This window comes from Myripristis murdjan, chromosome 16, assembly GCF_902150065.1.
Source record: "Myripristis murdjan chromosome 16, fMyrMur1.1, whole genome shotgun sequence".
In the NCBI taxonomy this organism is placed as follows: domain Eukaryota; kingdom Metazoa; phylum Chordata; class Actinopteri; order Holocentriformes; family Holocentridae; genus Myripristis; species Myripristis murdjan.
The window spans coordinates 17,210,103-17,224,438 of record NC_043995.1 but is presented as its reverse complement, the minus strand read 5'-3'; the positions used below and the strand labels follow the sequence as shown (position 1 = coordinate 17,224,438).

At 39.9% G+C, this 14,336-nt stretch overlaps 2 protein-coding genes across 2 annotated transcripts; both read right to left on the bottom strand.

Moving 5' to 3' along the window:
• Nucleotides 1–2,015: 2,015 nt before the first annotated feature.
• hoxa11b (homeobox A11b) lies at nucleotides 2,016–3,888 on the bottom strand. The gene is made up of 2 exons (XM_030072037.1): nucleotides 3,303–3,888; nucleotides 2,016–2,248 (listed from the first exon to the last, which is right to left on the bottom strand). The coding sequence occupies exons 1-2, from the start codon at nucleotides 3,886–3,888 to the stop codon at nucleotides 2,016–2,018; spliced, it is 819 nt and encodes a 272-aa protein (XP_029927897.1).
• Nucleotides 3,889–11,928: 8,040 nt separating this feature from the next.
• hoxa13b (homeobox A13b) lies at nucleotides 11,929–13,142 on the bottom strand. The gene is made up of 2 exons (XM_030072036.1): nucleotides 12,509–13,142; nucleotides 11,929–12,245 (listed from the first exon to the last, which is right to left on the bottom strand). Exons 1-2 carry the CDS (start codon nucleotides 13,140–13,142, stop codon nucleotides 12,007–12,009), a joined length of 873 nt encoding a protein of 290 aa, XP_029927896.1. The 3' UTR covers nucleotides 11,929–12,006.
• Nucleotides 13,143–14,336: the final 1,194 nt, after the last annotated feature.

Sequence of the window (14,336 nt, the reverse complement as noted above, 5' to 3'; positions counted from 1 at the left end):
AAATGCACACTATATTTCTGAACCTACCTTAACAGTCACATCCTGAGATGGTCACATATTTTGATGCAGCTGAGCGTTGAGTGAAACTTTCCCTAAATTTCAATTCACGGCAATGACATTGATCATGTGGAGCGCCACCCAGTGGGGCAAAAAGAAAAAAAAAAATACTGGGACAGACTAGACGACTACAGCAAATCCAGAATATTCCTACCACGGTAAGACGCTGAAACAAATGACGCCGGAAAGGTCCGTGGACACAAGCTTTCAATGCTCACAGCCGTTGTTTTTCAGCCCCTTAGTCACAGTTAATAACCTTGGTCTCAGACGCTTTATTGCACTACACTCCAAATGCTCCAGACGAATACGCGTTTTATGGCCAAGTTACTGGAGCAACTGGGAGGATGTGCAGCAATCAAAGCGGAATTCCTGGGAGCCTCACAGGATGCACAGTATAAGGAGGACATCAGGGCCCTTATTAGCTTATGGCAGGCCATTTACAATCAGGGATTTAGTGGAGGCTAAACCCATCCAAACCCAGTTTTCCCCACTTTTTTATTTGCGGAAAAGAGTTAACCCCCATTTTTTTAGGTTGACATAAATTTTTATGAGGTAAATCCATAGTATACATAATAGTAAGTAGTATCAGATTTATGTAGGTTACATAAAGATAGAAGGGGGAAAGGCAAAATTGAATGTGTCTCTGAAGATATAAGATGAACCTTCTGCAACTCTAAAAAGGTAGATACAACTAGTTTTGAGATTAAGGTATATTGGTTGTGCTTGTGCCTAATAATAATAATAATCACCGACGGGGTGTATATGCCTAGTTTAGCCATCTTTTTATTTCCTCTAAGTGACTACCTTAAAGTGGATCAACGCAGGCTGTCTTTAATATAGACTATACATAAACAGGGATGAAAATATTTAGCCTACCAGTTTCCTGACAGCATGTTTAAATTGGTGAAATTATTTTAAATAACTTTTTTTTTTTTTTTTTTTTTTTTGGCTAGAAGGTATTCAAACAAGAATCAAGGCTACCACGCATGTTAGGTCTGAAATCAGCCTTTTCACATTTGCCCTAGAAATGACTATAGCCTTTGTAATGGATATCAAAAAATATCCGCAGCAGATCCGATTTCCAGCCATTAGGATAAAATGCAACAGGCCTACATATCATTCATTTGATACGATCCACGTGCTGTCATATAAAATAAAATGTAGGATTGTGTTTCATGCGTCCTTTTAACAAGTGATTGTCGTTGGGGTGAAAGTTACAAAATAATCCAGCTTTACAGCCAAGAACCCAGTAAATAGTTTGCGCTGATGTGTGGCTTGGTATCACATTATAACTCAAATGATTGTAACTTATGCAACATAGGAGGCCGGTAATTTCTGGGCTGTTGTCCACTTGACACAAAGCGCCAACAACGTCAGCTGAGGTCTGTCAGTAACCCGAAAACACACCAGACTTTTTTTTTTTTCCAGACATCGGAGCTGTATTTGTACAATAAAGTTAAAGACTAAGAGAGAAAAGGTAAAACACGAACAGGGGATTTCTGTCATGATTTTTGGGGCACAACAGTCGCTTGTGCGTGCACAAATCTGGGGCATCAGTTTTCATTTTGAGGTAAATAAACTGGATCATGGGGGTATGTTTTGAAAATGCAGGTGCATCGTAGTCATATTCCTATACACACCACAGCCAACATCATAGTATGAATAAAACTTGTTTTCCGCATTTCAGTAGGCCGATTACACACGCAACACCAGCCTTAAAATGTGGGGACTGATACTATATTTAACTGGTAGGGAAAGTAAATAATAATAATAATAATAATAATAATGACCAAAGGCGTTTAATGACAAAATAGTCTATAAATAGTATAGAATATTTTACGAAGTCTGAAATCTGAAAAATTACAAAACTTGTCATGTTCATCTCGCCTCAGGTAAGGTATGAAGTCTGTCCTGCATGAGGAGAGGGTTGCACGCCTCTTACAGTCTTTGTTCAGTTTTTATAGCAGGGGGTTTGAGGTGTAGTACTGTAAACGGTCTCTGTTCAGTTTCTTCTCCTTCATCCTCCGGTTTTGAAACCAGATTTTGACCTGGCGGTCTGTGAGATTGAGCATCCTTGAGAGCTGGAGGCGTTTTTCTTTGTTGATGTAGACGCTGAAAAAGAATTCCCTCTCCAGTTCTCTTATTTGGTACTTTGAATACGGGCATCTTTTCTTGCGCGTCCTTTGGCCACCTGAAACACAAGAAAGGCAATAAAGATCAGATTACGTGTAAGAAAAAAAGAACACTGTATTGTTTTATCTCCTCGGATGTTATATTGCAGCTTTAGTATCAGTCCTTGTTATTTTGAAATAGCAGTGTGACCTGCAGATGTGTGCTGCCTGAGAGTTCAAGTGTTTCCTTCCTCTACCACTGGAGGCCTGCAGCACCGAGCATTTGTAAACAGAATCTGGACTTGATAGTGACAACATGTTGGGCTCTTGTAATGACTTAAAACAGGTCAAACCACCGCCAGCACACGTTCAAAGAGTGAAGGAAGGGGCCTTAAACCGACAGCCAAGAACACATAGCTCAAATTCAGATTGTCCGCTTTTGATTCCACTGCGCGTTAGCACACCTTCCTGAAGAGTGTAAGTGAACCAAACTCTCCACAACTTTTAATAAAATTAGTTAAATTTAATTCCATGCGAATACAATGACTTTGTCGATTTTTAGGTCTAAATAGGCTGACGAGTAGGCTATGGCTTAAAGCTGACGCTGATCCACAGTCTGCAGTTAATAGCCTATAAAAAACAAAATTATGGATTTACAAAATGTCATAAAAATGTTATAGCCTACCCTATATATTCGACAAGATCAAATATGATAGCAACACGTGGCTACAAACGAGAGACATAGGCTATCTTTAAAAATGGTCACAAACGGGAGAGGGGGAGAGACACTAGGCTGTATTTTAAAAGTTCTGATAATGTCATAATAGGTTAGTTATTACATGATTTACCATATAAATGAGGGTCGGCTGTTTCAACATATGCCGCATAACGTGTGTAAGTGGAGATGTTGTTTGAAATGTCAGACGATGAGCTAAATGGCAAAGTCTTCACGGCCAATTTCAATCCCAAGCACGTGATCTTGTCGTTTATAACATAGTTTTGTTATAGGGTAAATCTGCAGGCCCTCAATAAACCTTACGTGCTTATAAAACACCATATAAAAAGCTTTAACAGCAATGCGTTAGATTTTTTCCTCTTCTTGCATGAAGCACGGGTCTCTGCAAGGCTACTTACTGCTGTTTTTGGTGTGTTTCTCCTCATTGTTGCCGGAGGAGGACTTGGGGCTGCAGCTCTCCGCCGTGTCTGAGCTGGGAGCCGGAGCCGGGCTGATTTTGGTGGCGAGTCTGTCCGTGTCTGCGTGTGCTGTCGGTGTATTTTCTGCGTTCCCGTACGCAGTGTCGAAAAACTGATCAAAGGCTTGGGGCAGCACACCGTTTCTGCCCACGCTGCCATAGAAGCTGGACGTCGGATTGGAGCTGGAGTGGCTAACACTGGAGTTGTTTTTCATGAATATCTCTCCCCCCAGTGAGCTCGGGCTTGTCCAGCCGTCCCTGTGCACGATGTCCTCGGTATAGCAGTGTGATAGGCTCCCCCTGTGGTGCCATTTACTGGAGGTATCAATGCCATAGTCTCTAAAAGCCACATCTCTTACCGACGGAACCTGTGGCAGAGTTGAGGATTGGTAAGAATATGTCATGGGACAAGAGGACTGACTCTGGGTTAAATAGTGAGGGAGACTGGAGAAGTCTGTTCCGGAGACGTAGTACGTGCAGCTCGGCAAATACATATTAGACCCGGAGATCCGCTCATCAAAATCCATATTCTGCCTTTGCCGCTGTCCTATAATAATCCTCGCATAGTTCCTCTGCTGCGCTGCGCTCCAGTCACTTTGAGGCGGACTGGTGGAGCAGAAATCCTTAGACGTACAAGCTGACGTGGGGATCCATCTCTATCCATTCCTGAGGGCCAAAGCCATGTGACCACTGGCACAAAATGACAGATACGCCTCAACCAATGTGTAGGCTATATGAGTCAACGAGTTTATAAAGTAGACCTGCTATATTGGAAAGGAAAAATACCGAGGCGAATATTTGCACAGACAAGTCGCTTCAGGCGGTTTAATTTTCAGGATAGACTGGTAGGGCTGCTTTTTAGTGGCTGCAAACTATCAGCGCTCAATCATGCACTGGGAGAAAAAAATATAGCAGGCTAGGTAAAGACAAACAATAGAGAATCACAGCAGAGTTACGGCTGCTTCTTTCATGGCCAAGCTGCCACACCGACAGACGTCCTCATTTCTAACTTAAAGTTCGTTTTAAAGGCAACCCTCACCTTAACCTCTGAGGAGAGGAATATGTCTGTAACCTTATACAGAGACTAAAACAAAGTTTGCGGTCATACACAAAGAGAAAAACCTGTTTCCTTTATAGAAAACAATAGGCCTAAGATACAACACTAGATCACTTTTGTTGATAACATTTAACAGCGTACTGCAATTTCTATAAGTCACCGAAATCGCGCGTAACATGATCAAATCTGCCCTTAATTTGGATTCCACTAGAGAAGTAATTTCTTTTAATGAGCATTAATTTTATTTAATCTTTGTTGTACCTTCAGCCTTCCGTGTAGCTGTGGATTCGCAGGCTCTCTCTCGGTGAATTTAATATAGCTTAGCTCTGGTTAAATATAGAGATATGTGTTCCACAACTGACGGAACGACGTGAGTTACACTGCACTTTTGGTAGGCATCAGTCCAATTTAGCACCCAGGCACAAAAAGACAATAGCCTGCAGACAGCCTTGGTTATCTACTTCACAGTTGGCTGTGTGGCTGTTTGGGCCAACCTTGGATCACTTTCAGAGGTCACTGAAGCCAGACTATACAGCCCCTTTTTTCAGCCGGGTGGATCATCCAAAATGCTGTTTAACTCTGTCCTGTTTCTTACTGGTACAAGTTTAAAATTGATAAACTTCCCTTTTAAACAGGCCGGATATCTTTAATGTTTCCAGTGCCACGCGTGCATTGCATTGAACTAGAGGATTCCACTTTAAGTCTAAATACTTGGAGGATTCAAGCGTGGGCAAAATGAGAGGCTCAGGAGGAGAGGAGCAGGCTACAAAGAGTCTGAATGAAGTTCTTTCTTGGCAGTCGTGACAAAGCATGCGTTTAACGCTTAATGCAAACATACCGCGGTTGTTTATAGGCTATTAATGATCAAAGTATGAGAGGACCCCGGCCTGTACTACCCTTTCAGTGCGTGATCTCTCTCTGCAAGGCCTAAAACAGACCTTTGGACACGGGCTATTTCAGAGACTCCAATCTGATTCAATTTGTCATCACTGACGCATAAGTGGGCGCATTTGAAGCCTAATTTATTGCGCATTGTGAATTTTGAAATCTGCACCAAAATCAGTTTCCGTACATCAAGGATGGCGCGTTTATCATCTGCAGGGAACCAGCTGGTGACTGCGTGATATTTTCCTCTCTTATGTTTACTCATTGCTTTGGTGTTTGTCTTGCAGCTAAGCGGCCGAAGAGACTTTTATCACCACGTTTATATTATTTTATACATTAAATTTTATATATTCGATGCATTGTATTTTACATTATATTACGGTATCTGATACGTACTTTAAAGATGTGTTATTTATTATGTTCTTGGTGATTTTTGGTGATGCCCTCCCTTGAAAAAATAAACTTGACGATGACTCCTGTTGGTTGGTTTTGCTTTTTTTAAGTATTTGGCCTGTCCAAGGTCACAAGACATTTTTGAAATAGTTTCACAGCAGTCTGAAAGAAACACATTGTGGGTTGCTACACGATAAAACTGAGTCAAATCACTGTAGGCACTGATAAATGTAGTTCATCAGTTTGAAGTTTTCATTCTAGTCGATACTAAGCAATAATGTTGAGGAAAATAAAAAAGAGGGTAAACTTTGACCCTCAGCCGGTGAGCAGCAAACACCATCAGAAACAGATATCAATTATATTTAACAGAGGAGTATTAATTTATATTTTCTCCTTAATACATCATCTTCATAACTTACAACTTACATTACTCTGAGTTTCATATGTGTCTGTCTAAGGAGTGTATAGGGTCTAAACACAACTGCGCAAATAAAAAAGAGGGAAGGCCTGCATTCCTGCTTATAAGTCATTCATCCAGGCCAACGTTAAACTGAACTTGTAGCCACTGATACGAAAAAGAAGTTATATGTTTTTTTTTTAAATATATATATTTTCTTGTCACTTACCATATAGTACTACGTAAATAATAATGTAAATGACCCCAGCAGTTCAAGGTTTCTCACACTTTTCTGTCGACACGTTAAATGGCACGTAACTGTCCCAAGAATGCATGCATACTCGCCTCTTAGGGCTCCTGACTTTATTCCCAGCCATTTTCTGAAGTTTAGGCCAGTATCCCGCTTGAGATTCGCACTTGAAAGGAAACCGACCCAGATAAACTTACACGGTGTGGCGTGAAAATAATTCTGAGTCTCTATAGAGTCTCCTGAATTCGTTAATGACTTCAAACTAAAAAACAAACAAAAAGAAATCATTGCAAACTGTTTCATTTATTATGCAAGCTGAATAATGTTTTTCCCCCTACTTTGCACATACTTGGCAAATATTAATACCCTATTTAGGCCTTTTTAAATAGTTGCACGTGATTACATTGAGGAAAGTCACAGAAATGTCTGAGACACATGCACCGTGCTATATGACATCCAATTTCCTGTTCGTATAATGGAAAAATAGTTTATGTCTTTGCAGAACCAAAATATTGTTATTTGTATAACTTGTGTTTTTCTATGTGCCGCCTGTCATTCCATCCATATAAGCCGACGGATTTGTCGTAATATTACTCACACACAACCTGTACAGGACGGGCCTACTTTCTGAGTCAATATGGTAAAAATTTATGGAAGATGTGTTTACTTATAAAGAAAGGATAGTGCTATAAAGTGTGTTTTTAAAAGCACTACCGTTGCTGACAGAGGAGGGTCTATGCGTTAAAGTAATGTAACAACACTAATTTAGATAATCGATATGTAAATACATACCTCAGAGATAGATGGATATTTGTTACTTTAAAAAAAAAAAAAAATCCATGAAAGAACTAGCACTTCAACCTTTAATGTCCTCAAAATGCAAAACCTGAAGCTGCACCAGGAGGAGAAATGGAGAGGATGCACCGAGGGGCAGCCAGGGGAGGGGCTGGGGGCTCAGAAGTTACACGACTGTGAGATAAGGCTCATTCATGCAGAAAAGGCCCTAAAGACTGTCTTACCTCGAAAAGCAACATGTCGTTTATGCCTGAGCTCCTGATTTCATATTCATATTTCATAACGAAAGGCAGCAGATTCAGTATACATCAGTCACATCAATCACACAGGCATCAGGCATACCTATCTATCTATCTATCTATCTATCTATCTATCTATCTATCTATCTATCTATCTATCTATCATAAATGTGAATCTTCATTGCTGTTATGATAAAATTTGCACAATATTTTTCGTCACAGTCAAAATACTGAAAAATTATCTAACGAAAGTTAAAATAAATAGGAAAAACATGTGGGGGATATCAAGCAGCGAATATGGGGAAATAAACATGAAAAAAAAAAAAAAAAAAGATTTACCTAGATGGGCACAAGTGCAAATTTAGAATTTTCTTTGCATTTCTGACAAGTGAATTTGATTGGGAGTTAAAACTTCATGTGTTCATGGCCTTGAAGGCACCAGAGGGGATAATGTTATGACTAGGCTATACTTATCAATAAGTCTATTTGTATTGTTTGTTTGTTTTTGTTTTTTGGTTGAATGTTTTTTCCCTGACTGTTCGCCTCTTTATTAAATATCGTCGTCCTTAATTCAATGAGTCATAATTCTTTTTTAAACCCGCGAACAAAGCTCATATTTTATTTATCATGCTCAGCTTGTCCAAAAGACATCACTTTAATTTCATACTGAAACACTTTCACTATTTAAATGTTTGGAATTTATCAGCCCTTTATAGAGAGGTGCACTAATTTCTTTGGACTGGACCCGACTTCTTTCATCATGAGCCTACACATAATCACAGTTTAATTTGATTTTAATTTAGCAAGAGTACAAGTTTTCAGAGTTTTGTAATTATTATTATTATTATTATTCGTAGCAGCAGCAGCAGCAGTAGTAGTAGTATTGTTGTTCTTATTTCCAACAACGGGCTAGTATTTGTAGTAGTAGTGATATTAGAAGTACTAGGCCTGGTTCTGGTTGTAGGTCTGTATAGTACTGTAATACCATACTGTTGTTACTGGCATAGCATAGTACCATGACTGCTGTTATTCATTAGTCAAAGCATGCTTATGTACATACAAGGCTGTATGAGTTTTTTTTTTTTTTTTTTTTTTTTTTTTTTTGGAATGAGATGCATTAACCTCCTCCACTGTTAGGGGGAGCAGTCCAATAATCACTGACATACACGAGCAGGAAGGACAAGGTATCAGGCAGAGGAAAGCCTCTGGCAGGGCCACTAACACTTGATGGACTGGGACATGACTACATGGCTACTGCAGCAGCGTGCTCCCAAAACTCTATAAAAATCTATTCCAAAATATTCAACCGAGGGTCTCAATCCATTGAGGGGAAAAAATCCCTTTGACAAAAAGTGCACATTTTTTATTATCAGGAGAATAAAGAATTGCCAGACTTATGACCTTTGCACCTCTTAATGAACTTGGCCTGTCGAAGTGCTCTTGAGAAAGACGTTGAATCCCTCCTGGTGAAAAGTCCTACCTGCAGCGACACTGAGGACTACACTCACACCTCAGTGCTGCCTCGGCACGGGAACAAAATCCGCGTTTTTATCGCCCAAACGGGGGTTTTCTTCACCGGGACTGCAGTCACACGCTGGCCACAAGCTCGCTGATCTAACTGGCTCCAGCAGCAGGACAGACACTGGGACCACCCCAGTCACAGTAAGATCCTGATGTGATCATAGGCCTGCAGTTTATACTACATTATACTACACATTTTAGATATTATATACAGTATACAAGCCCATATTATGCCCATATTCTGCAGGGCTTTGTTTCCCAATAGCGATCGATCCTTCAGTGTTTCACGTCATAGCAAAAGCAACAAAGGAATAAGGTTTAGACAGGACTATTTGTTGCTGTTGTTATTTTCTTATTCTTTTATTTTATTTCCCCTAAATAATAATTTAAAAAAAAACACACACACACATTATTATTGTAAGAAAATACTCTGGAAATGTATCTGTAATCATCATACTTCGATTGAGATTATATTTGCAATATTGTTGCGACTTTAACAAGTGGAGTCCTGCAACATTTTAGTCATATTGTTGAAGGCCTATTTAAACTGCCCACACGTTGATGATTTTCTGTCTATGTACACCCAAATTTCATTTTCAGCACTGATTACCTGTGTGAAATTTTTACAGTAAAATATCGAACGTGGTGTTCACGATTACGTGAAAAACTGAATATCAACAAAGCCTTCTTTGAGCCCAGGCATCTTCAAAATAATCGATTTAAAGATTTTTGTTCCAAAATGAGACAGGACGAGCCGCCAGCTAAGTAGGCCTACTTGCACTTGAAAAATGATGGATAACACAAAATTAAAACGAATAAATGGCCCAAACATAAAATCTCGATCACTTCTTCATATACTTTAGCAAACTAAATTTTGCCTTTTGAGGATTTCGACTTGAGAATGTCTAATTTTTCCCCCTGACATAAAGGGCTATAGCATTTTAGAAACGAAATCTTCAGTTCAAAACAAATTATAGCCAGTAATAGATTATTGTGTAGGCCTAAAAACACAATTTGTTTATCTGACTCCTTTTCAACTATGTAGTCTCACAGACATGTCACTTTTGAAAAAAAAAAAAAAAAAAAAAAAAAACTTCTTTTTTTTCTTTTTTCATTTTTCTTTTCTTTTTTTATCAACAAAGCATTAATGAAATATGAATGAGAAAAATATTTATAATATAATATTAAAATATAAAAAAAAATTTCATCCTCATTTTACACAACTTAGGCTAATAAAGCCAATGCTGAACTACTGAGAAATAACAACAGACAAAAAAAAAAACAATAATAATCATAGTCATAATAACGTCATATCGCTCCCCAAGCCCACGTATCGGCATTCATAGTGTGGTAGGCCTCCTAGTAACTACATTAAGGTTCTCTAAGTCATTTTTAAATCTCCTATGACATTTTTGTCTCTCTATATATAATTAAATGATTATCGACATACGCTTTGTATTCTGAAAATACTGAAATAGGCGCGTTATAGGCGATAAATTTCCTCCTCTAACGGGTAATATGACACATTTTAGTAGGGGCACCAGGTAGTCTTGCTACTCCATAACAATCTATCACACACACACACACACACACACACACACACACACACACACACACACACACACACACACACACTTCACTTCACTTGTCAGCAGCCATCAAGAGTTTTGTTTGCGGCATCGGTCCCTGTTCATACTGAAGCTACTGAATACCAGTCAGAGCCTGTGTTGGCAGAGTTTCACCACTAGATGGCAATATAAAGTCTTGGTGGCTCAATCACACAGCGCTAAATGTGGCCCCTCTTTTTCCGCAAGCCCCGCACTGTGGCGTCACTTTAATACAAAATGCCTCATTCCATCAGTTAAGGAGACACCGTGTTGAAATATCACAAAACCTTTCGAGGGAGTGATGCAGTCTGTTCTGGATAAGACAAGAATCCCTAATTAATTTGACCTGAAAGAGGTGAATGAACATCACAAGGTTACATTGCGTCTCTCAAACATTTATTGGAAAAAAAAAAAACTTTGGCTATTGCAGTCAAAAAGGGAGAATAGATATAGTTGCAGTCAGATAGTAGGCTATGTACATGTTTAAATAAGCCTGCGTTTTCAATAGGCATACCGTGAAAATATGAATGACTCAGAGGAATAAATTGTATACACAGACTAACCTGCTGACAGGCGAGTTGTATTGTGGCTCTAGGTAAAACACGCCGTTTACACATTAGATGAAAGACAATAATATCGACAATGCGTGTGGACCATGTTATTGTAAAATTCTAGGCTTGTCTCACTTTAAATTCTGCTTCAGGTGACACTGTCATTACATGGCGGACCCAGGAACTAACAGGCACCTTTATTTAAGAAACTGAATTTGTGAAGGCAGGGATGTAGTGGAGAGCAAACACGCCTAAACTCTGTGTACTCGCCGTTTAATCTGTGGAATAAAGTGTAGGCTATCTCTTTTTTATTTATCTTTTTTATTTTATTTCATTTTATTTATTTACTTATGTGCTGTCTTTTTAGATCAGTTCTCATAAATTAAATTCACAAGCTACATCACAGAAAGAAGTAGCCTGTCAAACTGATGTGATGTAATATTGAATAATGTTTAAGTATTGGTTTTGTTCAGATTGCTGGTTGTTTTCCTCATGATCATGACAGAATGGAGGTTATAGTTCTCCCACCTTTTTGTTTACCACTATATCACTGTCTAAAGACATGCTGAAATCGGTTTATAGTCACTAGGCTACAGCCTTTCTGCACTGACTCAGCTGAAATGGAAAAGGCAAAGCAGCTCGGGTTACCAGGCCCACATAACTTATTGCAACATTTTGTGGTTATTATAAAGAGATCCACATTATATATTCCTCGGAGAACCGGCTTGGTCAACATTTTGCAAACCATTTCCGATCTTCTGTCAACAGGTCACATCGGCTGGTTCCAATTAAAATGTGAGGGGGGCAATGTGGGCCTGTCTGCATCTCCAAAGCAAGAGCCGCATTGGCGACAAAGAAGACGGTCATAATGTAATAAATTATAGCACAGTTTATTTTGATGAAGGCGCATCCAAGTCCCTCTTCCCCCCTTCGTTCAGTATGTCCAAAAGCTAACTGGAACTCTTGAATTTATTGACGACTTTCTTCTCCTTTACGCGCCTATTCTGGAACCAGATTGTCACTTGTCTCTCTGTCAGATTTGTCTGGGCCGATATTCTCCTCCTTTTGTCCTTGGTGATGAATTTATTGGTGCCGTACTCCCTTTCCAGTTCTTTCAACTGTACCTTGGTGTAAGGCACGCGCTTCTTTCTCCCCCGGCGAATAGAGCTGTCTCCACCAGATATAGTGTCTGCAAAAACACACATTCAGCATTAGATCTTAATCCACTTGCTGGCCTGAAACTGCCTGTGAAACTTTTTTTTCTTTAAATATAGGCGAGTTAAATTCCCTCATAATTCTTCCCAGTGTTTCACATATATTAAGCAGAACGACAACAAATAAATGACAGGAAAAAGGCGGAGCATTTCTCTTATATGCAAACAAATCTTTAAGGTTTTATTGCACACTCCTGCCGACATTGTGTTGTTGTTTGTTAGTAAATGTACAAACTACCTTGTAAAGAGGACTTCCATAGAGGATTGGACTGTGGCTGGTCCTTGGTGCAGTAAACTTGGCCACTCCAGCCATTGGTGATGGCCCATGGCTGGTAAGGCTCCATGGGCAACAGGGAGTCATGTCTGGGCTCAGAGGGAGCACTCAGAGCAGGCACGACCGGGACGTCCAGGTAGCTGGGTTGGTACGGACCCGAGGAATAGCCCTGATAAAAGGCAAACTCTTTCGCCCTGGTCGGGAACTCCTCACCAGATACTGATGTGTCCATGTATTTATCCCCATAGCCGGAGGGCTGCGCACAAGGCTTGACGCTGCTGTGTGACATCCTACATGGGTAATAACTGCTGCCAAAATATCCATAGGGCAGAGATGCATTGGGCGAGCTTTGGGTAGCAGAACAGGGGCTGCATTGTTTGCCAGGCTCCCCCATGCCAGAGACTGGCACCTCACTCGCAGTGTAGGTGGTGCTCGGAGCCAGCGAGGTTGGATGCGCTAACAAATTCCTGCACTGGTTTGCTGCAAAATTACCTCCTGTAAATCCCTCCATGTTTTTCTTTCTTTCATCCAAGCCGTTGTCGTAGAGGAACATCACCGGGTCAATCCAGTGCGAGTGGAGAAGTAATGAGGCGGTCATAGCATGCCCTACATCGAGACGACCAGTTCTTTTTCAAAATCCCCACGACTGAACAGAGATAGGGACTCCGAGAGAGTAACGATACCAACAAGCCTGAGTACATAAAGATCGCAAGGTTATTGGCCAGGGCCAAACACGTGATATGCAAAGGAGATGATAAACGTCTAGACAGCAGATAATGTAGATCAAGTTCTGTGTTTGTGGAGATGCACGCCAATGCATCTCTATTTTTATTTAATGCAATCCCACTCAAAACTTTTTCCAAACATTGTGATATTGAAATTACACCGATTGCAGACTTTGCTTTTTTACCTAAACAGGTAGGCCATAAGATAGTGATACTGAAAAACAAAAATTTACATGTTGCATTTTGTACTGCATGGCATCCGAAAAACTAAAAGTGGTAGCTTTTCTGATTAAACATTTTGAATAGAATGAATGCGTAATTACGCACGCCATTTCAACTGTGCAGGCAGATACACGAAAGAAATTAAGGAAGATGTAACCTACGTGGACTCAAAATCATTTCGGGTTAAGATAAAAAAACAAGCAAACATTTAGCTCAGCCTATTCTTGCGTTATGAGCCCGCAGTTCAAAGTGCAAATTTTGTCAAAATGTGTCAACAATGACTGAACCGATTCCACTGGCTCACGCTCGCAGCTTTGTAATTTAGAGAACTAAATAGGAAACAATCTTGAGGATATGACATTTGAAAATCATAGATATTAATAAACGAAATTATCCTCATGGCTGCTGGTAGAAAATGTGCATACATCCACTTCCATTTGTCAATGCAAAGCTCGGTGGTGACAAAATACCAAAAACAGGCCACATTTGGCAGCGCTCCTTTTCTTTCACGTTAGACGCGGCTGGAGGCCAAGGTCAAGTTGAAAGTTGCAGTCTGGCGAAATGGGCACTTGACGCCAGGAAAAGTCCGAGGAGACAACGCTGTCAAATACCGAAAAGGAGATTTCATCTGCATGCACATTTTACCAATGCGGTCCATGTGTTATACAGCTCAGGAGACATGTTCTCTTACTTTTATCCTACCAGTTTTTCACAATAACATCAAAATGTGTTCAGCGTTAAGAAGAATTAAAATCAAGGTTCCAGGTTAACTGTTTTATGAGGCTAACAATAAAAAGTGTCCTCGGTAAGAAAATAAAACACCCTTCATTTTTTATTCCCCTGTA

What these genes read in the sequence shown, in the direction of transcription:
- hoxa11b (XM_030072037.1), bottom strand. Translation starts at nt 3,888, where the DNA reads ATGGATTTTGATGAGCGGATCTCCGGGTCTAATATGTATTTGCCGAGC. An exon ending in GAAACACACCAAAAACAGCA is followed by an intron (nt 2,249 to 3,302) that starts GTAAGTAGCCTT and finishes CTTGTGTTTCAG; the next exon opens with GTGGCCAAAGGACGCGCAAG.
- hoxa13b (XM_030072036.1), bottom strand. Translation starts at nt 13,142, where the DNA reads ATGACCGCCTCATTACTTCTCCACTCGCACTGGATTGACCCGGTGATG. An exon ending in ATGGAAGTCCTCTTTACAAG is followed by an intron (nt 12,246 to 12,508) that starts GTAGTTTGTACA and finishes GTGTTTTTGCAG; the next exon opens with ACACTATATCTGGTGGAGAC.